Source organism: Polyodon spathula, chromosome 11 (genome assembly GCF_017654505.1).
Source record: "Polyodon spathula isolate WHYD16114869_AA chromosome 11, ASM1765450v1, whole genome shotgun sequence".
Classification (NCBI taxonomy): domain Eukaryota; kingdom Metazoa; phylum Chordata; class Actinopteri; order Acipenseriformes; family Polyodontidae; genus Polyodon; species Polyodon spathula.
Window position 1 is genome coordinate 43,255,594 of NC_054544.1, and position 27,776 is coordinate 43,283,369.

Consider the following 27,776-nt stretch of genomic DNA (forward strand, 5'->3'; position numbering starts at 1 on the left):
AGTTTAAATACAACAAGGATCTGACAAAGACAGACTACAGGAATTCAGAGCAAAGCAAACAGTCGTATAATGCTGAGCAGTGTTATACATTCAAACTAAATAAAAAGTCTCTAAAGCAAAACAGTCCCAAGGGCAGAGAGGGGGTGGGAATAGCAGTTGGGTTCTGAAAGCAGTGACCGTTTAATAAAAAAAAAAAAAGGATTTAAAAAAAGGTGAATCACAAAGGCATCCGATTTCCCTCCACGCTGATTTTTACAGCATGCGCAGGCTTGGTCAGCCTCTTGATGTCAGCAAAGCGCCGCATCTGCTTATCCACGCGGGTTACCCCTTTCTTGATTGGCCCCTGCAAATGAAAAGCAGACAATTTGCAAGAGAAGATAAGGGCAAAATAACGGGTTCAAACCGCAACTTTACAGGAGCTGTAGATTGCCTGGTTACAGACTAGAGCTAGCACCAAAGTGTCGACTTGTCAAAATAATAAAGTGACAGAACCTCAGAAGCTGGTACTCGACTAATCGTACACTATGCGATTGTGAAATAATTGCAAAGTGTGTGGTTTCAGATAGCCACAAGCACAGTTGCAATCTACTGACATAAATTACATTTTAAACAACATAAAATAGTTTTTAAAAAATTCCAAGCCAGTTTAAAATTGAATGCACAAGCAGCAAAATGCTACGAAACAGTATGTTCACAAACTAAGTACCAGGCATGCATGATTTGACTGACCGTAGCCAGTCTACCTGATTGAGGACTAAAGGCTGATTCTTACTGGCACCCACCATGAGATGGTCGTGTAACCCGACCGGCAGGAATTGGATCACCAGACAGGCACATGCCTAGATTGAAACGTCCCTCAGCGATGGAAGTGTGAAGTAGCATTAAGGGATCCTGGATTGAAATTCTTGTTCAGCTGCCTAAACACCTACTGGTGCCTCTCATCACCAAGCTGCACCTCTCACTCTGTGATGCTCTCAATGTTGGTTCACTTAGCTTTTGGGCAACAATCATCAGGGCAGACTATCTGTCCAGAAGGAGGGGGAAATCTTACTAGCCCCTCTCCAAGGAGACCAGGCTACCTGATGCTGTTAGACCACCAAAAATCAGCATGCAGTTCAACACAGCAAAAACAATCCACAACGTTGCACTTCTGTACAGTTGATATAGAAAGAGGTAATGTAGGCTTTACAGAGAGCAAGAATGGGATCTTCACACACAGACATGCAACCAGGAGCAGCAGCACCCAAGCCATGTTATACAATACACATCTCCAAAGACCAAGACAGGAGTCTCGGAACTGGAAAACGCAACTTTTCATAACTGCAGTAAAACATTGTCTTCATTGTACAGTATGCAATTACATTAGTGTGTATACCAGCCAATAATTTGCTATGATTGCCCACAACAAATGGTACTAGAAAACAAATACAATGGAGTATTTTATTGTTTGCTAAAGTACAGTAATAGTGCTAAAGTCCAAGATTAGCCAGGACTTAAGCAATGGGACTTCAGGTGTACAGCGCTGTGAAATTTGGCCAGCTACTTTGCCTCCTTTCAGCACCACTTAGCAAGAGAAATGGGTGGACGTGCTCAACAGCTTACTTTCTTGAATCACAAGAAATATGTTGATACTGATTAAAAGACGGTTAGTTGGCATTTGTTTCTGAACACCTAAAGCAAGGGACTGGGGAGAGCAGGAGTTCTACCACACTGCAAGCTTTGTCTCACAATGTCAAGCCCCCGTGCCAGGAAGGGGCAGGTTCCACTTGCACCCCCTGGTCAGGATGCCCCTTGCCCTTGGCCCTTGCCCCTTGCTGGCCACAATGTGCTACAGAGGCATTCGGTTCCCCTCCACGCTGATCTTGACAGCTCCCTGTAGCTTTTGCCGCTTCCTCTGCTCAGCAATGCGTCTCTTGTGTTTCTCCAAGCGACTGAGGCCTTTCTTTGAAGACACAGCCTATTGAAAACCAACCCAGTTAGAGGTCAGTCATTGGCAGCTTTAACTTCTACCTTTTGTCCTGCAGATCTGGGCATTGTGGCCGGCTTGCCATTGGTCTAAGAAGTAATGAACTCAAAATGCTGCTTCTTCTAAAACATGCGTGCAGAGTGTAGGTATCAAACTGCAGAAAAGTGCAAGTCTATTGGCACCTCAGCTTAATTATAAAAGACACCTTAGGTAGTTAATTCATAAAAATAGGTTTTAATGGTGTGTCTTTCATTGACTTTGTTATTGATGCTGGATACACACACACACACTTGAGAGAAACTGGATAGTTTAAAAATGAGCTAGGTTAAATAGACAGTTAGTATAAAGGCAATGTGGGTTCAATATTAAGTGAAGCATCCAGATCGCAGGAAAGCTTTAGTGTGCCCTAAATTTTATGACAACCTGAAAGGTGATTGTACCCTATTGTGTGTCTCTCAGGAAATGGCATCTCTGGCAATAAACATTCCTTTTCCATAGTTTAAACTTGAAAGAAAACAGGCAAAATGCTTACTCCTTTATTCTCAAACTTCCTTCATATTAAAACTAGTTTTATTGCCTTGTGAGTAAAACATAAGGATATTTTGAAGTTACGTTCTCTTAAAAGTGGGGCACACATGGTCGATAATATTACTGGTTGACAGGAGACTTGTAAAAATGTAATTGTGTTACAAAGTGTTTGTCTGATTGCTATGTGCAAACTATATAAGATCTGAAGAAATTAATGCATCTTAGAAAACTGACTTGTGTGCTTGCGAGAAGTGTCTCCTGGACAATGTAATAAAAGTGGAACGAGTTGGATTTTCATAGACCTACAAATAGTCACAGAATACAGTTCTTTATTTAACATAAAGCCAATATCTCAAAGCACTTGGTCGCTATCACACAGAAAACAAAATCTACTTCCAATAACCTATGAAAAAACTAAAAACACATTTACTATTTAAATGCGCAACTATCATGAATTGCACAATGAAACACCAGCCAACCCACGTGCCACTTTTGTGTATAATTGCTTATATGCATTTTATTGGAACAAAAAAAAAAATCCACACCACTTCATCAGCGCTCCTTTACACCGATTCCTCATTTACAAGTGCATCATTTTGTGCAACTTAGCAGCCTTCTCAACATGTCTAATTTCTGGTCACACACAGTGTACTGCTGCCCGCCACAATGAAAACACCAGCAGTAAGTGGATGAGACAGAATAAGACTTTGCATTTTTGTTTTTTTAAACTAAAAATAGCATTTTGAAAACATCAAAAGTCTCTGTGTGGCTGACACGGCTCTAAACCACTGAGTGGGACTGGGGAAGAAGGGTGTTGATTTGTAAGTTTTGGAAAGCCTCAAACTCACCCGGTTAGCTTCTGTATCGACATTCCACCTTGGCCGCACGACGTAGTCCTTGTTGGAGGGCATGGGCACCCTGGCACGGGCACAGAACCCAGGCTCTCCTGGCCTCAGGGCCCTGAAAGCAAGCACACAGATTAGAGGTTATTTAAAAAAAATAAAATAAAAAAAGCTTCTGTCTAGCACAATCATAGCTGCCCTAACGGGGAGGGGGTGTTGTAAGTATTTACTAGACGCTATCCATCCTCCTTTATTTTATTCATGGTTTGTGTAAACATGTTATTTAAATGTAAATTTAAAGAATAAGCGCAGCACGCACAATTAGTGCCTTCTCGCGACATTATTAATATTTATTTATATGATATATATATATATATATATATATATATATATATATATATATATATATATATATGTATGTATGTAGGTATGTATACATGTGTTGCAAGAAGGCAGTGTGTAAGATCCTATGCAATAGTCAATAGTCAGTGTGCTCGCAAACAGCCAAGTAAGATCAATTTATGCCAGTGTCAAAATTACTTTTGAGGACTGCTGCACTAGAGCAATATTATGCTACTGTTGCTTTAATTGCAGGAGATACGCGCTGTGAAGTTGTTGCTCACTGAGTTCTGTATTTTATTTCAGTAAACAAACAGAAAAACTTGTCCCTAAGGAAATATGGTTTATACACTTTGTGAACCTGGCTAAACTTTACCAGCTTCAGCTTACACTGTTTTTCTGTCTGCTTGTACACATGCATTTGCCTTTTACTCTTGGGAGCGTAAGGGACCAGAGTGCGGGTAATCGAATACACAAAAATGTTGCATCCTGTGTATTAAAATAGGAAACTCTTTGAAATTTCCATCCCTAATTCTAATAATAAACACTATTAAAACAATATTCATAATAAAAAAATAACAATCTTTCTAAGGGTGCTGTCGCCAGTGTAGCCTCTCCCAAGTCAGCGCCAGTCTTGCTGAGTGATACCAAGACTGTGAATGGCATTTGACCTTGACCTATCGGATCCCAAATCAAGAAGTTAGACAATCTGATCACATATCTGGATATCCATGGGGACATCTTACTGTGAGACTGGATATGATGCAAGCGAAATGTTGAATTCATAACAAATAAAGCTGGTTTTATTTGCAAGTCTGGGAAACTGATGCCAAACAAGGCAGAAGTTTACTTCTTTTTTTTTTTCCATTGACATAATGGAGCCAGATGAAGCCTCCACTCTAAATGTTCATCTAATTTTTTTTCCATAATTACTTTATGATTCCTCTTGGCTTATTGGTTGCTTATTTGTACTAAACCCGATTTGTAAAAGATTTGCCATGTCATGGTGGTACTCGTTCCCAACACAGCACTTCGGTACGCAGTCTCAGATTCTAACTGTACAACAAATATGACGTGCGGTGGGAAAGCTAGGATTAGTTCGTAGTTATGTTTTTAAAAAATGGTTTCTAAATTAGTTTTCAGCTTTTTGGCACACTGGCCCATTTTCCTGGATTCATGAAACGGAAGCCATGTGCACTACATATATATTATACTAGTTAAATGTGACCGGCCCAGTCGGGCCTGTGGTGCCAAACTGCGCTCTCTACTGGCCCCGTGCCACCAGGCCACGGTTAACGTCGAACCCTGCCGTATATTTCTGTACAAGACTGAGCATTTCATTATTTATGCTGTAAAGCTACTTAATGCTGAAAGAGTTCAAACAGGAGACATTTTTTCAGTCCACAAGAGTAACTTCTACTGTTATAATGGAAAGCTATACTTAGAGTGCAATTCAGAAGGGCTGGTCTGTCTGGCAATACTTACTTCTCTTCTCCTGTGAGCACCTTATCCAGGTCCCTGCGGGGAGTCTGTCCACCAGAACTGCAAAGAGAAAAGTTACATCATAAACCGCTACAGCCTGGTTGACAGGAAAGGAGAACTAAAGAAGAGAGAATGTGTGGTTTGAACAGAAGGAAGCCAGTTTGAATCGCTTAGAAGAGGGTTTGCTCAAACATATTCAGTACCTTTTAATGAATATGTTCAGGAAAAGAGTTTTCCTAATTTACCAGGTATGAATTAAAAACGTATATCTTTCCGTCAGATGAAGATGCTGTTCTCTCATCTTGATGTGTCCAGCGATACCTGTGGAATCCGGCATTTTTTTTATTTAGTCAATGGCCACCAAATAAATCTAAAAGTAGGCAGTGTACCGACTTATACCAAACACATGCATGATCGATCACACTAAAGGATGCACCACACACTGCAAAAACATGCCAGAACACTCTACCACTGTCAACTTAACCTGTAGTACAGACTGAATTGTAATAATTAATAATAATTGTAATTGAAGAACTGAGGTATGGGTTAAGAGATATATGATAAACTGAATAAATATTACACATACAGAAAGTCTAAAAGTATGGAGTAACATCAGAACAGATTTGACTTGGACGTGCTAGAACGTCAATATACTGAACCTTTTAAACTATAACCGATATATATTGCTTGTCTACTACACTAGAGAGCTTACATTTATTGAAGCTCATTCATTTATTCATTGCTCCCACCACCACCACGCCCCTCAAAACAAACAGGCAGGATGCCCCAAAACACCAGTCTGCATCGTGCAGTCACTGAATTCAAACTCAAAAGGGGAGGAAACCTGGCAGACTGAGAGAATACATCCGGTACAGCATCTTCTGAGCTCTCCACCTTAGACTGGTCTCTGAGAAGGGTTGTGCAGAGGGGTATAGGAGATAGACAGCAAGAGAGAGAATCAGTGGGAAAGTATGAGCGAAATGTAGATGAGGGGAAAGAGGGGAGGACATAGAAGACAAGTGGAGTGGCACACCCAGAGAACACTTCAGGTGCTCACTTTGCACTATTTTCTCCATGATTGGTATTTGTCTTCACAGTACAAACACTTCACTCAATACACAACTAATCCTGCAACATTTCAAGATGACGTTAGAAATCGTACATTTTATTCACATTCTAGGACTGAATTGAGTTAAATATACTATGTTCTCTCTAGATGAAGCACTCTGTTTCATCACAACTGCCTACATACAGGCACCATAATATCTTCGTCAGAAGTAACTTGTGGGACAATAAAACAAGCGTCTTAAACAGCATGGACAAAAGCTTGGTGAAGAGCTGTTGCCGAACTGAAAACCATGTTGTAGTGTGTGTAAATGGTCTGTTATTTTAAGTAAAGGCCTGATCGTGCACCTCAGTCTTCGACGTGTTGGCATCTGCTGGTCCAGATCTCTCTGTTGCCTCTCCTCTCGCGTCATCGCCTTGTAGTTCGACGTCAAGCCAAATATGGGCCGGGACCACTCATCTGTCACACACATGGACACAGACATTACAACCAGTCCATTTCATTTACAAGACAGAATGAATGAAATAAAGACATTCATGAAATCCGCTATAGCAATAGCTAAGGATGAAATGTAATGCAACCAATTCCAACCACTACTGAGGCACTGGGAAGTGATGTTTATCATTTAAGAACATGTTGTAAGAGAAAAAAACATATATATTGCAGAAGACTGTTGACACTTACTGGGATTACCTAAATTTACGATCCACTGTAGTACCCTGTGCTAGAGTCCTGCATCAGGTCGGGTGCCCCGCAAAAGGGGTCGGGTCGGAATGCGAACTTTTTCACGGTTTGTGGTTTTGGGTCAGGCTCGGGTCTGAATTTTAAAAATCACTGAAAACAGTATCTGTCCTTTTAGCGTACTGCAACCCTTTCCCAAATAACGTATTACAAGAGAAATGTATTTCCTGCATCAAAGTGGGAGGCGATTAGGGAGGACTAAGCAGTGCTCTCAGTTTGTTTCGCCGCTTGTTTGATACGTCGCAAGATCCTTTTATTATGTCTGCTTGGTGACATTAAAACTGTCTGTGGATGAGGTGAAACAAAAAATAGCATTGGGTTTATAGCATGTAGTGGGTAATAGTGCGAGAGGTAAATCAGAAGTGTGGAATTCTTTTGGAATCATAGCGATGAAAACGATGAACATGTGACCGGATTCACTGCTTGTAAAACCTGTCATGTTTTTGTGCATGACCCAGAAACAAAAATAGTATATCATCTCTGCAAAAGCACAGGTGTAGCTCCCTTTCAACTGGTAGCACAAAAGGAAGAGACGGGTATTTTATTGTAAAGTAAGTAGAGACAGTTAATATGTTACTATGTTAAAACATATCCAGACCACTAGAGGGAACTACCACGCTGTATTGCCTGCTGTGTAAACTCTGTGGAGAACGTGAGAGCATGAGAGCCAGTCAATGCAGGCAGTACGTAAAGGACAAACACTTGCAGGTCGAGGCGGGTTGCAAGTCTTATTAAAAATGGGTAGGATTGCAGGTCGGGTAGGAAGAGGGTTTAACCCTTTGCAGTCCGATGTCGGCATCATCAAAAAGATGTAAAGCACAGGTCTCTAATTGTTTTTTCTCCGGAAAAAGCAGAGAAAACCTTTCAATGGCCGAGTGAGACCGATAGGAGCCGAATGAGGCCGGGAAAAAAAAAGGGGCGTATCTGATAACCCCAAGCACCTCAGCGATAACACGGACATAAGCAAAGGAGATAGATGCTTCTGCAGCCAGCGCTCAAAGAACATCACTGACATTTGCTGAGCTTTTTGAGATGTTATAGTAATAACATAATGACTTGGATCACATTATTGAGGTGATAAAGTGACCAGGGGAAGATTTATCACTATGCATGACTATAAAGAGGTATGTGAAAAATACAGCGGTAGGGCATGGCTGGAGATACAGTACTGAGTATCCTTTAGCGAGTCAGTGCCTTTTAAACCTGTTTAAACCGCGCGTGTGAAAATAAATTGGACCCGACGTGCCTGACAAGCGCTGAATAAATGGACCGCTATGGGTTAAAAAAAAAAAAAAAAAAAAAATATATTGGACCTACAAAGGACCCTGCCCTGTGCTAATCCCCCATCTTTATTGCATAACATACAGCAAAACCATTAAAATAATGTATTTGAAAACACCCAAGACTATGTTATTGGACTTGTGTCTACAGATCACAGGACATTGTAATGTAATAGTCCAATGTTGTTACAAATGATTATTACACATTTAGGGAAAGTCTTGGAAGGCAATTTTGCTAAAAGCAGTTATTGATGAATTTGCTCCAGCTTTAGTATTCTCAGCTAGTTGTTTTAGATTATAGTTAAAAGCATTTTTTTTTTAACTATTTAAATTATGACCCATTGAGAAGACCGAATTCATATAACTGAGTTTTTATTAGCATAATTATCCTTAAGGGGCTGATCACAATGCGTTACGCTCCTAATGGGCTACTTGTACGTTGTATGATAAGATTGAATGATCATTAATGAGGGGCTATTTTATTAAAAGATAATGAAATGAGGGAAGAGCTTGCATTCATATCATCTACAGATCACACTTCACTTCCTTCAAAGAACGATTCGGCCAACCGAAAATGAGAATGCAGGAGCAGTCCTTACTGATGAGCTTCCCCGCCAGGTCTTTATTGCTCCGGGATTCCTTGGGGTGCTTGTACAGGTACATGACAGCCCGGCCAATCCCACTGTGCTTCAGGGTCTCCTGGCTCACACTGGGCAGCTGCGATACAAACAGGAGGAGACAGGATGAACAGCGCACTACAGCTCATGTCAACACACTCCTCTTTCCCAGGCCTTTGAGACCTTGATGACGATGCATTCTCATGAATGTGTACTACTGTTATAATCATGCAGTGAATTTCTGGAATAGGATTTGCATGACACCACTTTGCCAACTGAAGTGTTTTTAGTTCAGCAAGTCAAGGACATATGGGACTTTCAAGATGCTCTCATGAGTTTTGTGACCTACTATGGATTATACTTCTGGTTCCCAGTTTTTGGGTTTTATTTTTTTCACCACTGTGAAACTCAAGCCTTGTTATACATTAGCCTATACATTCGTAATCTTAACTGAAATTCCAATAGCCTTAGCCATTATAGAAACAGTTGTCTCAAATTAATTTTACCTTCAAGCAAAACACAGAATAATCCCACAACCATACTACAATAAGCGATGATTATTATACATGCAATTATTGAAAACATAATATTACCACAATATCGCTGATCACTGTTTAAAAGTGTGTCTATAACCCTAGTGTTCGAACTACAACCCCATTTAAGGTATTTCATACATGTAAATGCAGAATAATGCCAATACTCGATGGTTTTACTAATGCAAGACCAATAGAACAAACAAATAAATAAATAAAATAAAGCGTCAGTAGCTTTTCACTAAAACCAGTTTGTTGTTTTGAGTAGTAGTATTTCCAGTGTTGCGCGAATATGCTCAGTACTGTTCAAAACTTTGCAAATTACAATGTTACACAGGGTTCAAACAAACTAAGCGCGGGCAATTTCAAACAAACACAAAACAGCCACAACTTAAAATAGAATCATATAACCATGATAAGCCTTTTTTTTGTCAAGATATGTTTACAGACAGTCAATACATAAAGCTGTTTTTTGTTTGTTTTGTTTTTTTTAATAAAAGACCTGTAAATGGTGGAAGCTGTTATACAAATTGTAAACATGAAAATTGGTAAAAATAGAAAACTAAGCACCCCAATTACACTTCTATTAAGGGATGAGAGTCTTTTAAACAGACATCATCAGTTCTCAAGTAGACAAACATTTCGGCTAGTGACTTCTTTATTAGAATTCATGCTTTAACAAACTAAATGTTTTAATCTAAACCACTTGGAATAATGAAGGCACCAGACAAAAAGTGTTTTAACTGTCACGTTATTTTTCGGTATGTAAATGTCAACTCTTTCAACCTTATCAGTTGGCCTAATGGAAACTTACCCAACCTAACTATGAAGAAAGTATACAAACCAAAAAAAAATAAAAAAGTGTTCCAAAAACCTCCACTCTTATAAGGTTTTAGGAAGGCAGAACATGTGTAGATAGGAGAACATTTTTTTTTTAAGTAAAGGATTTGGAGGAAAGACTCTTTTACTTGACTTACAGGTAGATTCATTTTGCTACATGCATCAGGTATTAGGAATTTGGGTTAACCTAACACTTTCATGTGTTCTGATTTTGAATGTTCTGTTTCATTGTTTTCTTCTTAGTTCAACACATTATTTATTTGTGTAATTAGTTTGTGCTGGGTTATTTTCTTACTGGACACAAATCTGGAAGAGCCTGCTACAACTGTTGAGGCTAGCTTGGATGTAAGCAATATCACAAAGTAGATCACCATAACCTACATCCACTGTGTGCACAGATAAAGTAATTAACACAGAGATAAACAGATTCCGCTATATAACCCCAGATTCTCACTCAATAGCTTGCTAAAGTATTAACAACATTAAATCTGCAGATCTCCATAGAGATAAAATAAAACTTCTAACACTTTTCATACCCACTGGATAAGTGGTTCTTTAGATACAGGTAAAACAGTAGTGTGTGTTCAGTGCCCCCGCTGCATCCTCAGCAGTTTATAAGAAGAGAGGCAACATCCCCAGTTCTCACCACATCAACCCAGGTTCTCTTGGCATTGCCTTCATTTCTAAGAGGTATTCCCAGGCTGTATTCACGGAATGGAATCCCCACCCTTCTCCCCCCTTACCTCTTGCAAGATCCTGAGCAGCTCCTCTCGGATCTTCAGCGCTGGCAAGCTCTTGTCTGGGAGAGGGCCGATCCATTCTTTAATAGCGCTCATCACACCACTGTCAATGAACGTCTCTTTTAAATCTTGCCTGGAGAGGACAAACCGTTTTATATTTTTATATAAAGTTTTATATAAAGTCTTATATATATTTTTATATATAGTTTTATATAAAGCTCAGCACACAGACTACATTTCTAATCCGGAAATGAAAGTTCAGGTGAATATTTAGCAATGACTGGCCTAGGGAAAGGTGTGCAGGGTTGTTTTCTAAACTCTGGCTGCTCTCCGCTTTAAAAGGAGACTCACTTCTTCAGGTGCATGACGACAGTGGGTAGCAATGTAAGTTTCTTCAGTGCTGGCTTCTTCTGGCCATTCAGAGTCCGGTCCTCCTGCAGAGATGGCAAGATGGTATTATTAACATAGAACACAAGACAACAGAACTCCAGAACATGGACAGGGCAAGAGACAAGGCAAGAGAACTACTCTTCCTAGACAGAACCGAAATTAAATAGCAAGTCTGCTCTACAAATAGCAGTTAATTGAACAGAGATATAAAATCATTCACAGTGTAATAGTGTTTATTGACTGCAAATTAATTGTCCGGTCCGTACGTGTGGTATGTGCATACAATCCATTTAAACTATGGATTATAAAGGTCAGCACCGCTTTATCGGGATGCCTCAGGAGCTGTAAAAATATTCGGAGTAAGCAGCTGTCTCAATTAAACGATAGGCATTTGTGACGATCTTAGTCACATCCCATTATGAGTAAACATTAAATAAGAGTTTTTTTGTTTGTTTTTTTAATAAGTTCCTAAACAAAATGAAATCACTGTTTATTTCTACATGAAATGAAAAAAAAAATTAAGGCACCTGCGATGTTGACACATCAACTTTCTTTGCAAAAGCAGCCTGAGAAACCACAGGGGACTCCAGCTCCTTCAGGAATTCAACGTGATTTACGCAAGTCACAGTGTAATCACGTACTCTTGCTCTGAAAAGTAGCTCTGTATCCGAAAGCGACGTCCCAATAAATAGCATTGAGACTGACCGTCTCCCAGAGTTGTATCCCATTTAAGCAGAAATTCGGATTATCAGTACCCCGATTAGGAGTCGCCGACTGTACTTAGTAATAATGTACTCTGGCAACAAATTAACGAGGGTTACTGGAAGGCGAGTCTTATAATCGAATGGCTATCCTCAATCACTTTTGAACATAAGTGAGACTGTCATCATCTATGATCAGATTTGCAATAAACTGCATGTTTACAGACACAGTATCCTCCTCAGCAAATTCAGAAACACGAAAAGAATAAAAAATTCAAACGGCAACCGTTTTGATTAAAAGTCTTTTTCACAATGTCTTCAACTGCTGGATTCACTAGATCTACTATTTGGGAGTGTGGATTTCATATGTATTCGAATATATCCTGCCACTGTATTTGGGAGCAGCTCACCTCGGCTGCCTCCGTCATCTTGGCGATCATGGCGCTGACCACGTCGTCCGCGTCGCTGATGAACGTGCCGCCGTCACGGTTCCGCCGTCGCTTCCCTCCCAGGGCTTTCTTCCTTGCCAGCATCACGTCAAAGTCAGACATGAAGCTGGAGACACAGGAGGGGAAACAACCCGTTACCTGAAGTTCTCCATGTTTATATGCTGAAAGCATCAACTGAAAGTGAGAACTCGTATCCGTTTGGTACAAATAGCTGACAAGTATGTAATGATAAAGCTGTACTACCAACTAGTCCTTGCAGATTATAGTGGGAATACTGATGCAAATGACTACTGGCTTCACGCCAGCAGGGAGAATATTAACCCTTTGCTGCCCAGTGTCCACTATATCTGACGTTGAGAAAACAGACATTAAAAAATAGGTATGGGAACACACCCAGGGCGGTAAAGGGTTAAGATCCTAGCAGCTCACATCTATTGGGTACATACTCTTTTCTACCACCCCTTTCAACGTCATCAGAGTCGGAGTCTGCTGCTGCCACCTGCTGCTGCCTTGATGCTGCCTCTGCTTTAGACTTCTCTCCTTCCAGGTCCTCCTGGTTAAACCCCTGCAAGAAAACAGACACATTATATTTAGTTTGCCAAAACTCTGACTTAACTCAGTATAGTACATAAAATGAATAGTGTTTACCATCTGAGGCAATACAGTAACCACAACAGCAACTAGTCTCCAGTCTGAATGACAAGTTGTAGAAATCAAAACACCTGGATGCAGACCGACTACTTTCAGCAACTTTATTTCAGCATATAACACAGGCACTGTGCTCTCCTCTCTAACAAAACCTTAACGCACTGTAATCAAGTTACTAAATAAACATCACAATTAGAATGAATATATGTAGGCTTCTACATATTCTTAAGTTAAACACTTTTCCCCAATACATTTTACAACCTAAAGGTAACTTAAATACTGATTGTATGAAGTTATTATTTAGACAACTGGAAATACCAGTGACGCAAAATCACCCATCACTGATAAATTAAAGCTTGACACGACCCCAAGGCTAACAAAATAAACTAAATGGAATCTAGCACCTCTAGTGGGGACTGTGGAATAACTCCTCCCATCTGATGCAGGCTTTGTCTTAATTGCTGAGCCTTTTTTTTTTTTTTTTTTTTTTTTAACCTGTTGCTGTATATCATGAAAGTGCTTTTGCACATCTGATGCAAGTCTCATGCTACTTTGCAAATGGAGAATACATTTGAATACTGCCTTGAGAATTGGTGGCGCAAACTCAATGTGAATTCCACATTCCAGTGGAGAACCAATTCTCCTAAAAATCCAAATCTTTGAGAATAGATGGAGCCCATTATATATATATATATATATATATATATATATATATATATATATAGTATAATTAAGATTAAATATTTATATATATATAGATATAGCCAAGGCTAGACAGCTTAGCCAAACAGCTATAATAATATAATTTTTCATGAATGTATATGGCTGCATTAAAAATGTCAAAATATAAAATTCTATGTACTGTAAATTCTTCCTCCTCATCTTCTTCTCCAGATTCCCCAAAAATGTCAGCAATCATTTTTCTGAAAAAAAGGAGAAACATTTTAATTCAAATTGTTTGTGTTACAGGTTGGTTTCCTCGTATTTTAAAATACCTTTTCACCCAGTGCAACCACTGGAGACTAAATATTCAGTTTAAACAGAGGATACACCAGTACTGTAGTTATTCCACTAATGAGGCAAGGCAACTAGCCCACATGTGTATGCAACAAGTCTAATTTATGAAAAATAAATAAATAAACAAATTCTGGAGAACTACTTCCCCAGATAAAGCTCAGCATCTGCTTAGCAATGCGGCATTATTTTGAAACGGCGATTAATAAGAGAGTAGCCAAGGTACTCACTCCTCTTCATTGTCGGACTCACTGTCACTCCCAAAGAGTGTTTTCCCATCCTTCGTGGATCCTTCCTTGTCCTCCTCATCCTCGCTGTCTGAACCCAGCGCCTTGAGCTTCTGATTGGTGTCGGATTCCTCTCCATCCGACAGGATGCGGCTCTTCTTCACAGCTGGGGTGGATCAATACAAACGCTACGTTACAGACTGAAAGGAGTCGTGCGTATTCAAATTTGAAAACAGATTTTACAGGTTTCACAAGATGCTACGCCCCACCCTGCAACTCCCTTTAGTTTGGGTGATGGAAGAATACATTTTCTTTGACTTGCAAATCCTGGTTTAAGAGAACAGCTATAACCCCGCTTGAAGACGTGGGTTATAATCTCAGGACTTGCATGCCGATTTAGCTCAACAATCACTTCTCTCCTACCTCCTCTCTTTACTCCTAGCAAGTTTTCGGATGCTTCAATGTCTTTTTTGGAGAACCGTCCATAATTAGGCTTTCTCCTCTTCAATGTTTATGAATTAGGGGCTCGTGAAACGTTACACAGTCTCTGGGCTCGCAAAATCACTAGCCCGACATTCCAGGACAAACAAAAAAAAAATAATCCGTCGGACAACGTGTTTTTTTTGGCTGCTTCCCCAACGGGCAATCTGATTTTTTTATCGTTATCACTCCTCTATAACAAGATAATGTTCTGTGCTTTAATCAAACAGAGGTTTCCACTCACAGATCATCCTGGTAAAACACATTTAGAGGGATCAATGTTTTTCATTGGTAATGCTTAAGTGATTTCTGGTACACAAACGTCACGGATGCACCTTTGACTTAACTGAACACACATGCACTCAGCAGAATTGGGATGGAAATGAACAGGAGGAGTCAGGGAAGAATTCATTTTTAAAACCGCGGTTAAATGCTAGAATTATGGTTGATGTTTAGCTGTGAGGTATGTGACAAAGAACAAAAATTGTTTCCTATTTAGAAAATGAAACTGCTGGATATTATTATTATTATTATTATTATGATGTAGATTTGTACAGAAACCCAACACGTTGTACCCCCATTCGTGGCAACATTAAAAAAAAAAAAACACCATAACATTTAAAAATGCAATCAGGTGAGCATAAAGCCCTGGGTATAGTTATATTTTAATTCAAGTAGGTGTACTATCGAAAAAAACATGTCGCTACGCTTTTTTTCTGAGTGCAGTTGAGTCAGAGTTGTGTGTTGCTTTGGTGTAATAATGTAAGGCTAACATTACTGTTAACTTAAAAAAATAAAACTGTCACGTCACACTGTCACTGCCCGCCTATGTGGATAACTAACGAAAAACTAGAAACTAACTAAAACACAAGTCTGGGAAAAACAAATGGAAGTCTGGAAAAAGTATGTAATTTTGATGTCGAAAAAGCGTATGAACCCCAAGATACTGTACCTATATTGAGTACAGTGTATTTTGTACAAGTCAAAGTCCACAGGTCAACTTGACATTTTTTTGGACAACCAAATGTATGTTTACAATGGACTGCCCGAAGGGCAAGTACTGTTAACAAAATTTTGCGAGCCCTGAGTTTCTATTCAAGATGAGTTTCTTTTACATTTCTTAAACAGCAAAGATCCAAGAATCTAGTGTATTGTTTAATGGTATATAATTGCAGATGTGCACATTAAATGTCACTGAATACTTACTGGATGTTTCTTCCTTCTCTTCATCCTCGCTGTCAGACAGGATCGCCACCTTCCGCTTTACTGAAATGACAAATCCGGTTACTACAAGGTTCTCTTCACAACAGGGTAAGTGCTTGGAGAAAGTGATACTCTAAAGTGAGAAACTTGCTACAAACACACAAACAGCATTGCCTTAAGCGTCACCTAAAACGTATAGCCAATTTGTTTTAGAGCAGCAATTACTTATGTGACTGTATCCGATTGTTCAGTGTGTCAGGAATTAAATACTGTTTGACTATTAACCCTTTGCGATCCTATGTTGAACTAGGTCCGACAATACAATTTTCCCTTTCCAGTCAGTCAAAAAGATGTAAAGCACAGGTCTCTAGTCTTTTTTTTCTGGAAAAAGCTGAGAAAACCTTTCAATGGCTGAATGAAACTGAAGGGGGGGGGGGGGGGGGGGGGGGATAAAACTCAGACCCATGCACTACAGAGAACATGGACATAAAGGAAATAGCTGCTTCTGCATCCAGCACTCAAAGAATATCCTGGACATTTACAGAGCCTGTATTTGATGTTATAGTAATAAAATAATAACTTGGAACGCATTATTGAGGAGTTTGGTGATAAAACGAGTGATCAGGAGATGATTTATCAGTATGCACGTCTATAAAGAGGTATGTGAAAAAAAACAGAGAACAAGGGGTGGGGCTTGGCCGGAGATACAGTACTGCTGTCGTTTTGCGAGTCAATGCCTTTTAAACCTGTTTTACTCTGAAAAAAAACCACTTTAAACAGCGCGTGTGAAAAATAAATTGGACGCGCCTGACAAGCGCTGAATAAATGGACTGAAAGGGGTTAAGATGCTCTGATGTACAGATCATGGCATTCTTATCCTGGCACGGATTGCAAAGACATATATAAAACAATGAGCACTAGTCATTAGCTGCTACGCTATTTGAAGCTATTTGATCAACAAAACGTAAATCTGGTGGTGTTGCACTTTCTTGGTCATCTTACCTAGAAAGTGAAATGGTTCCCTCCCCTTCTTTCCTGTTATTAAGCAACTAGCTGCTTCCCCTATTAACAGATATGCTTCCTACCAGAAACACTTCAGAAATCCAGCAGTAACCGGACTTCACTTAGACTAAGGAATTGAAACTAAGGACTATTTTTTAGCCTAATGTAATCTTTGATATCATATAATATGAACATGCATTTCAAAATTTCACATTTGAGGCCTATATAGCAATTGTAAGTGTACGGCTTATGGAATTCATTTGAAAGATATAGAATTATTTTGTTAGATACAACCACTTCAAATTATTTTGTTTTACCTTTATGTCAACTGCGAGTCAAGAGAAATGGGCTGCACAGGAGCCAAATTAAAAATAAAGACAAATAACAGCAGCAAAACAACAAATTTACTTCTGTTAGCGAGATGAAAGCAGTAGTTTCCTTACCTGGTTTCTCCCCTTCCTCCTCCTCATCACTATCAGCCAGTTTGCGGCGTTTGGGTGCCTCTCCATCCTCGCTATCGCTGCCGTCAGCTTGTGATGGCTTCACCTCGTCCTCGCTGTCTGAACTCACCACTCCCTTCTGCTTCCTGACGTTCTCTTTGTCACCATCTGCCTCGTCATCTGACTCTATCCTGCGCTTGCGTCTCGGGGTGTCCTCATTTTCAGACCCGCTCCCTTTGGTTTTGGGAACCTCCTCATTTTCCGAGTCACTGTCTTTACGTTTGGGAGCAGCTTCGTTTTCCGAGTCACTGTCCTGATTTTTGGGAGCCTCCTCAATTTCTGAGTCGCTGTCATAAGGCCTGGGAGCAGTCTCCTTTTCCGAGTCACTGTCCTGATTTTTGGGTGCATCCTCTTTTTCCGAGTCACTGTCTTTACGTTTGGGAGCGGCTTCATTTTCCGAGTCACTGTCCTGATTTTTGGGAGCCTCCTCAATTTCTGAGTCACTGTCATGAGGCTTGGGAGCATTCTCCTTTTCCGAGTCACTGTCCTGATTTTTAGGATCCTCCTCAATTTCCGAGTCACTGTCATGAGGCTTGGGAGCATTTTCCTTTTCCGAGTCGCTACCTCGCTGTCTGGGGGCGTCTTCGTTTTCTGAATCACTGGCCATGCTGTTCTTCTGCCTGCTGTGTGCGGGACTGTCATCTTCATCGCTTTTCTCTTCCTGACGAAAGAAAAAAAAAATAACAAAGTTGAGCACCACACAAGCAGAGTGAGATCACCAGGCTGCACAGCCGATCTAGGGAATGGAGGCAGGATAAATTATTCACCAGTCAGTGAAAATATGCCACGAGAGGTATGGAAATGTTTTTAATGTCTTAGTTTTATTTAAAGCTACAAGTGAAATGTGATTGGTGGCGTCAATCTAGCCTCCCAGGAGACATGAATCCATATGACAAAACCACCATACAATTACAGCATGTAACAAGCACACCCACTCTCAAATTGGCCATTACAAAACCCTCTGAATGAAAGCCCAACAAAATGGTGTCCATGTTATATCCCAAAATACAATTTAAGTATATATTAAATAAAAAAACATGGGTCACAACTATGTTACAAGTTTGCCCCAATACAAAAATATTGACTAAAATGCTTTCAGAAATTCCTGTTAACTGTCTAGAAATAGTTTTTAAAACAATGATTTTGTTGGCTGACTACATCATCGCTCTGGGTTTGACAGGGTCGGAACTCATCAACCTGGACAGCTGCTTCTGAGTATGAAATTAGTCCTCCAGGGAAACATTCTGAGGTCAAACAAGTCCTTCTAGTGAAAAAAGATGATGCAAGCAGAAAACCAGTTCCAAACGAACACTAGAGATGCATGACAGGCACATTCAGGCATTAGTAATATGACCCGCAGAATGTGATACTCAGGCCACTGGTTTCATAGTACCTGATTAACACTAACCCTGGACTCCCTTACATGTAGCAAACTTAGTTAACCCAATATTGAAAAAATTCCAGCTAACGTTACATATCTGTCCAGTTCTGCACCTCCATTTGCTATGTAGTTCAGCATCGAAGCTTTATTCTGTGACACCATTCCAATGTCTTCTGGGTCATGTTATTGGCTGAAGCATGCCAGTTAGTAGGGGAAGCAGCTGGTTGGCTAACGACAGGAAAGCAGCTATTGAAGGGGTGAGGACAATTTCATCCTCCAAGTGAAATGACCAAGAAAATGCAGCACTGAAAGCAAGACTTGCAAACAGATATATTTAAGTGTACTACCAGATTTACTACACTGTAAATTGTGATTCGTTCAAGCTGCAGCTTTGAAACATATAGAGAGCTTGAATTTCATTTTTGTGTGCTTGTGGGATTTCCCCCCCTATGCTGCAGCCAATTGGGAGGATTCCAAAATTTTATGGGGGAATGGAAAATGAAAAGGCACTTTTGCAAATAAAAAACAATATATATATATATATATATATATATATATATATATATATATATATATATATATATATATATATATATATATATATATTTACTGCATCATCATTCACACTGGTGTTGCTTTAAAATAAGCTGCTTTCAGGAGACCTAACAGCTGTTCATCACTGAGAGACAGAGCACTCTCCATTGCTTTTGCCATTGCCTGATGAGAAGTTTTTGCATGCAGAAGAAAAAGGTGCTTTTCTGCTTGACCAGAGCTTCATTTCTTTTTTTTAACTCTTTACATATTATTTTTTGCTGTTTTCATTTATGTATGTTTAACTACTGGATGTACTGCATATATGTAGCATATCAAATGAATGGCCTCAAAATATCCTTTCATATTATGTAAGCTGCAACAAGATCAGGCATACTATACCATACTCATGAGAAGATCTTTGTATACTTTTGCTTGCTAGCTATATATATATATATATATAATATATATATATATATATATCACTAAGAGAGAGAATTGATGCGGTTGAAAATAAGTAGGGGATAGTCCTTCAGACTTCAATTTCCCATGGCTCAAGATCACTGAGACAGTTAAGTGCGTACACTCAGTTTCTTAATGATACACACTAACTCAAGGATTAAAAATTATTTTCATTTTATTTAAACAAACAGGAGATTTAAAAGACCACGTCCACTGTATATATATTATATATACAGTGCCTATAGAAATTCTACAACCCCTTGAACTTTTTTCACATTTTGTTGTGTCAGTGCCCCAGAGTTTCATGCATTTGAATTAGGATTTTTTTCCCCCCACTTATCTACACACCATACTCTACACTGTTAAGCGAAAAAAGTTTTTTTTATTGAGAAAAAAATTATATGTTAAAAAAACAAAACTGAAAGATCATAATTGGATAAGTCCATCCCAGTTTTAGCTTTCTTGAAGAGGGCAGCAGGTTTTCTTCAAGGACTTCTCTTTACTTTGTTCCATTCAATTTCCCTTCTATCCTGACAAGTGCCCCAGTCTAGTCCCTGCCAATGAGAAACAACCCCAAAACATGATGCTGCCACCACCATGCTTCACAGTAGGGATGGTGTTCTTTGGGTGATGTGCTGTGTTGGGTTTGTGCCAAAGACAACACTTTGCATTTACGTCAAAAAGTTCAATTTTTGTTTCGTCAGACCACAAAATGTTTTGCCACATGGCTACAGAATCTCCAGAGTGTTTGTTTGCATACTTAAACAGGATTCAAGGTGGGTTTTCTTGTGTAATGGCTTCCTTCTTGCCACCCTGCCATACAGGCCAGATTTGTGGAGTGCTTGGGATATTGTTGTTACATGAACACTTTGACCAGTCTTGGCCATAAAAGCCTGTTGCTCTTGCAAAGTTGCCATTGGCCTCTTGGTAGCCTCTCTGATCAGTCTCCTTCTTGCTCGGTCATCCAGTTTGGAGGTCTGATCTAGGCAGGGTCTTGGTGGTTCCATACACCTTCCATTTCTTAATAATCGTCTTGACCGTGCTTCAAGGGATATTTTGAAAGCGCCTTTGTGCTCATGGTTGAGTCTTTGCTTTGAAATGCACTACCCAGCTGAGGGAACCTACAGGAACTGCTGAATTTATCCTGAAATCATGTGAATCACTACAATTTAACAGAGCTGAGCTTCTAAGCTTTCCAACAATACCACCCCTTTCAGTCTAGCTGCTACAATGACGGAGCAATTGACTCAAAATGAAACCTAAGCTGTGAATTCTGTCACATGACGAGAGGCTTAACTTCAGGCAATCATAGCTCCGGCTAGGACTGCCACACACACACACTGAATACGTTATTGGAAAACCCAGTCTGTACTTTTAAAGGCACTTACGGTGCCTGATTAATTTGTGCGTAAACCTTTGACGTGCTGGCACCCTCGCGTAACTTAAACTATCCAGCACTACTTTTATTTATTTATTTTAACCAGACCTACTCAGAATACGGCTCATAGTGCTTTCGTCACTGACACCCACTTTCTTAGAGATTGTTGTAGCGTTTCAGGCATTCTAAATTAGGTGGAAAATACAGTACCTTGGTGTCTTAAAATATCACTGCAGGATTTTCCCACACTGAAAGTTGCAGATATGCGGGAGCAACTTAGAAAATACGTGATTCCCTCAATCCCACGCTGAAATTCAAGCCCTGATATATAACAAACAGAAGTGCACAACAGGTAGTATTTACAGCAGGGAATTCTTTTGTTAGTTACAATCACTTTAATGCTAATCTGTGAGAGGAGCTGATGACTTATACCTCCAAGGGTCACAGGAACACCAGAGAAAGGAAAGGATTACCTCCGAGTGCAGTCCTACACTGCCTGCCTCCGAACCCGAGCGCGGTGCAGGGCTGCCGCCTTCTGCATCAGAGCCTTCGTGTTCATCCTGCACTGGAGTGGCACCGCCATCATCTGAACAAAGTGGGAGCAGCAAACCTCTGGTTAGCGCAACTGTGCTTTCACAAAACAGGGTCATCTTTAGTTATTCAATACGAATTCTCCCCAGCAGGGATGCAATGGTTATCATTTTTCCCCCAAATCAAAACCGACATTTTCATAAAATTCCAAACAATAGATAAAACATAAAACCGAACCGAAAAGCGACATTTCTGTACAATGAAAAAACATTGGCAGTCTCAGCATTTAGCTGGCTGCATTTTCTAGAGATCATTGTGGACTTTTCTGCATATAGGTAGTTCAAATTAACATCCCTCAAGTTCAATATAGTAATATAAACCAAAAGTTATGACAAGATTTACCTGATTGCGCCCTCAGTAAGGATAACCGTGGCTGTTCGGGTTTCTAAAACTGTTGCATATGCAAACACTCAGCTTGCATACCTGAACTTAAACCTTTGTTAAGAAAATACATACTAAGAAGTGAAAAGCTGAAAGTAGAAGTTTGAGTTAAAAAAAAAAAAAATTAGAAGTCACATCTGTTAAATTACTACCGTACAGATCTAATTTACACTTAATAAATTATCCCACAATGACGCTGTACATATTAAAAAAGCAAAATGTTAAAGTATTGAAATAAAATAACATGTTAGTTGAGGTCCTGAACTATCGTGAAACTGGAATAAGCAGTAAACTGGGCAAAGCTGCAAAACTAAGGAAACAGTGTTTGCTAGTAATTGCAAGAAAGGGCTGCTGTAACCTATTGCTATGACACATTTTAAATTAGATGCGTTTCCCTATCAGAAAGTATTGAAAAATGCTGACAAACACCTCAGCTGCTTTGAAGCCTGTTGATTAAATAATTTCAATTTAGAAAACAAAACAAAAAAAACAACGGGGGTACTAGGAAAATAAAAGCTGAATGCCTCTTGTTACATTGTCGAATTGTTTTACAAATACATTAACACTGTATTAAGCTTATTTGCCACAATTTTAAAAAGTGTATAATAATCATGGTTTAACATTCAGTAATCCCTAGCCCAGGTTCCAACAGAAGTAGATTACATGCAGGGGTGTGCAATTCGTATGTCGCCCCGGACAACAAGTTCTGCCATTATACTTTGCCTGTCAGGCATGTAGTTTGTTTATTTTTCCTGTTTGTTCTGTTGCTAGAAATACATGCATTTACATCCCACCCCTATCACTTCTAGATTGACTGGCTGTGGGGAAAGCTGATCTTCTGTTGGTTACAAAGAAACCCAGAAACGGCTGCCAAGAGAGCCTCTGGCAATGCACAGACTAATCTTTTAAACTTAAAAGGTATTATTTATGTTTTTTGTAAATTAGCAAATAAGTGATGCTGCCTTCTTACTGCATGAACCTGACCTTTAAATGCAGCAATCTAGTAAAGTTACAACAACCAAAAAAACACCAGAGTCACTAAGGTATGAGCGATTACAAAAAAAACGTTGTGTAATTTCTAAAATTATTTCTTAGTCAACTTTATGGTGAAGCGTGTACTGTACTTGCTGGATGTTTAAATAAAAATAATAATAATAAAAAAAATTTAAAACCGTTTAGAAGCATTTCCCAACAAACTTTCCCTGGCAAAAAATGTAATGATTTTTTTTTTCTTTCGATTTGAGTGTTCCTAACTTTGTTTGCTATTTACAACTCTTTTTTTTTTAATGGAAACACTATACTGTATTAATATATATTTTACATATATATATATATAGACACACACACTAGGTTGGGACCGAAGCGATACTAGTTATTTATTGGACATGCACAATCCATCGATTTGTGAAACTATTAAAACATGGAGATTGACTCACATGTTTGTAATGATAGAAATGAAAGGCTTCTATATGAGATTATCTGTACAATATTTTACTATTATTTTTAAATAAATTGGCAGTGTGTTATTATGTATTAATTACATAATACATTTATTTTTCAGTGAGAGTAGTGCAGGGAAAGAATGCTGTCTTCTCCCCCCAAAAATGCCATGAAGGTATGAAATCCTGCTGCAACAGTGTTCCATTTAACCATCATGGGACAAGATGTTAGATGAGGAAAAACATGTAAAATGTTGTACAATGTTTTAAAAAAGTACATCAAAGTAATAAACAAAAGAAAAATGATATTTTGTCTTGGCAGAATGTGATGGCGTCTACTGTAAATAGTGTGTACCATTTGGTAGAAAAACAGTATGAAATGCAGAGAAACTTATACACAAGTCCTTAAAAAATAAAAACAAACTTATACACAAGTCCTTAAAAAATATGGGCTTCAGCAGTTACAAAACTGAAAGAATGTCAAGAAAAATCTCAATTCCACAAAGCAGCAGTAATATTTGGCAATGACTTTGTATCTGTGATGCAAAAAAAACAAAACACTTGTACATCAGGACCTGGATTTATCTTACAGTGAAAGAGTGGAAAAAACAGGCAGAAGCTATTTTTATATTTGAATAACTCCCAAGTATTGCTTATTATAGTTATACTCTTAAGAATGTTACTTAAATTTACCAGCAAATGTGTTCCAAACTGCCCTGAAAGGTCCATTTCCTTAAAGTATGTTATACATTTGCTGAGGTGAGGTGGGGTCACAGGGAACATTTTGTGTATCTTGAAGAATTTATTGAGGCTGTCAAGCTACAAGGCTAGATCCAGCCCTGTTAATCACTAGTTGATTGATTGTATTCCCTGTTAAATAAAATTAAAACCCAGAAGTAAAAAGTTATATTCTACTTTTTTGTGTGTGTTTTGTGCGACGGGGAGGGGGGAAATTCATTTTTAATAAGGACAAGTACATTTTTTGAAATTGGACAACAAGTTTTTTCAAAAATTTGCAGACCCGTTACATATAAAGTGAAAGCTGCTAGTGCATATGTACTTTACATTTAGCCATGCAGCTAAAATTGTGAAGTCTGAACAGTTAACTTCCACATCGAGCATAAAAGAGCATGTGGCACTTAAGTGGAAGATTTTTAACTAAGTGCCTCCTTACTATCTAAGCACAAAGAGGACTCTCTCACATTGCAATCACATGGACTCCTATTTGAATGTCACCTTCTACTGATAGCTCTGGGCTTGTCTGCTATTGGAAGATGGGACATTTTATAAGCCCCCTCCCCCCCATCTCGGAAACCCAGATACTGGACTGGAGATCAAGTAAGATGGAAGCAGGTGCTGGGGAAAGATAAGTTTGTGACTTCAGGGGGATTCAAATCAGGTAAAAATGCACAAATAAACTAGGTGGAACAGGTCTACAAGAGGTTTTGAGAATTGAAAACACAAAAGGTGTAATGAGTCTTAACGGAACTGCATTGTCATAAATCAAACTGATCCAGGGGATGGTGTTGATAGGAATTACCATTTGGAGAATTTGAACAATAGAAAGAAAAAAAAAAAACACTAACTAAAGGACTTCATGACTCTGGTAAGTTATTTAAACTATTTTTGTTCTGCTAGTAAAATACATACTTGCAAACTTGATTCAATGTTGAATTTATGCTAGAAAAGTTTGACAGTCGTTTGTATGGTGACCTCACAGACACCTGCTGCTGCAACACAGCATGGATAATTAAGTTTATTTTAAGCTTTCTGTAACTACAATGGACATTAAATTTTGTTTAATTTCACAAATACTGAATATCTATCCATCCAACAAATTACAGCAAAAATTAACAGCACAAATGTTACCTATTTTACAAGTGTTCAATATGTAATTAATGAAACTTAAATCAAGAAAAACATTTAACATGATCAAATCTGGCTTAATATGCTTTTAATAACTTGCAAAATAAGATACAAGGTCAAACTTAAGTGTTAATCTAAGTACCAGTAAAACTGCTTTCCGAATGAACAAATTCAAGTAATTTGAAGTTATTATAAACCATTATATAATTGAAATTAATGGTAAAGTAATCAAATAGCTTAACTGGTTTGATTCTATGTAATTTAGGAGTCTGACGCTTTTCTTAATGACCATTCATTTAAACGATATTGGTAACCGAACAATAAACTTAATGTTTAGAAATTTAAATATTCAGGTTTGTTTTTTTAAGTAGTAAAACTATAAAGCATTTTGAAAGATTTGTATTTTTAAATATCACTGTCCTGATCACAAAAGCAAGGTTTGTGGGGAATAATAGCCATTTTCTATACTTTTGAGGCATAAGCAATTGGGAAATAACATTTACTACCCAGGAACAACAAAAAAAAAAAAAAAAATTGTTACACGGTGTTATTCAGTAGGACTTGTTCCAGTATTCTACCAAATGAAGGGGTGGAAATTACGATACCATCGCCTGTTTTGATTCAATCTTGTTTTTTTTCTATGAGCTTAAGGCACACCTGAGCTACATTGTGGCTATTCATACAAAATATAAAACCTGGAATGGGTGAAATTGCTATGCAATAGGAATCCGATTTCCATCTCTGCAATAAGGTGTTTTTTTTGTTGACACAAAATGACTGTCTTTAACAGGTATAGCATTAGAAGGATCAGAGACAAAGGTATCAGCCAAGTGGTATACAATATCTCGTACTTGCTATTTTGCGTCTTAGTAAATACTATAATTCAGTCAAATGCTTTAGTCACCAATACTACCCATAAAAACCAGCCGATTGATACTCATTAAGTGTAACCTCAATATAATGGAGAAGCTTCGGTCAAATCGAAAGGGGAAGGGGATCTGTGGACTATACGTATATCCCAAAACTACAACCTGAAATTTCACAGAGATCTGATCGTTAATATAAATTATCTTAAAAATGGTCGTGCAGACTTTATGAATACCTATCTTTAAAAAGAAAATTATGTAATTAAGAGTTCCAAGTTTTCGGTTTGTTTGCTAAAGAAACAACTGCAGTGGCGCAGTCAATATTGTGTAGACGTATTCACAGCCGGGTTTTTAAATTGTCAAATTTAATTTTTTTTTCAGACGAACCAGTCAATACAGCAGTTTGTGGTGAAGCCATAATATTGTTGTTAGGCTAAATTTAATGTACGGAAACACGCCTCTGTTTGAACAACGCAGTTACCTGAGTGGTTTCCGGAGAATAATTCGTCCACTTCTTCGTTCATCGCTGTTGTACTGTATTCCCTTTGTGTGTTTATACAAGAGAGCGGTTTATTCTCGTTACTGTTGCCACAACGGAGACAGAACAAAGGTGGGCTGTTTTGGGGGTATATGGATCCGACAGGGCCGCGGGGATCTGCTCCCCGACTCGAGATGCAGTTTTAATTCAAGCCCACGGTAAACAGTACGTGCCCCGGTTAGATGATCCTTTAAGGGTTGGGTATTAGGCCACGTTGAGGAATCGTAAGCTCTGGTCCTTCAATAGTCTTTTCTCGCTAGTAGTCGTAGTTATGATAGCTTATTAACCCTAAACGCAGCGATCGAGCGCTTGGTACATGAGGAGGACTGTTCCCTGTTTACCAGATCTTTCCAAGTTTAAAAGCCGCTATCCCAACTCTCTCCCTCACTCCGCTCTTCCAAAATGGAGACGGACAGACCTCATACTGCACATGCGCTGCATACAAACCATACTCGAGGCGCGCTGGAAGATGACGTGCGCATGCGTACTCCCATACAGACGATAGAAGGTTCGTGAATCTGGCTTTATTATGTATTGTTGAAGACCCTGAGAGGGACAACGTTTTGGGGTAGGCGAGTTTAAAGCAAAAACTGTCAAGTATGTTACAAGGATAAGCAATGATTTCATGCATCCCTAGCATAAAACTTGCAATTTTTTTTTTTCTGTGTTCAAATCTTTGATTTGTTTTGTGATCAGTGCATCCCTTGTAGCATTCAAGCATAACCCTGACATGACTTATAATTGGTAATAAAGCC

The 27,776-nt window shown here is 38.9% G+C and overlaps 1 protein-coding gene across 2 annotated transcripts; it reads right to left on the bottom strand.

Moving 5' to 3' along the window:
• On the bottom strand, positions 1 to 27,452 carry LOC121323003 (protein IWS1 homolog). 2 transcript variants are annotated; one of them, XR_005951110.1, is made up of 16 exons: positions 26,965 to 27,452; positions 21,814 to 21,926; positions 17,532 to 18,249; positions 16,090 to 16,149; positions 14,407 to 14,569; positions 14,025 to 14,085; positions 12,961 to 13,079; positions 12,476 to 12,620; positions 11,326 to 11,408; positions 10,978 to 11,107; positions 8,844 to 8,961; positions 6,571 to 6,682; positions 5,161 to 5,217; positions 3,343 to 3,454; positions 783 to 1,957; positions 264 to 343 (listed from the first exon to the last, which is right to left on the bottom strand). XR_005951110.1 is itself a non-coding variant. In XM_041263712.1 (15 exons), exons 1-15 carry the CDS (start codon positions 27,005 to 27,007, stop codon positions 218 to 220), a joined length of 2,160 nt encoding a protein of 719 aa, XP_041119646.1. In that variant the 5' UTR covers positions 27,008 to 27,452; the 3' UTR covers positions 1 to 217. The 2 variants fall into 2 exon arrangements, 1 of the variants encoding a protein (XP_041119646.1); XM_041263712.1 differs by lacking the exon at positions 783 to 1,957 and having other exon boundaries at positions 1 to 343.
• Positions 27,453 to 27,776: the final 324 nt, after the last annotated feature.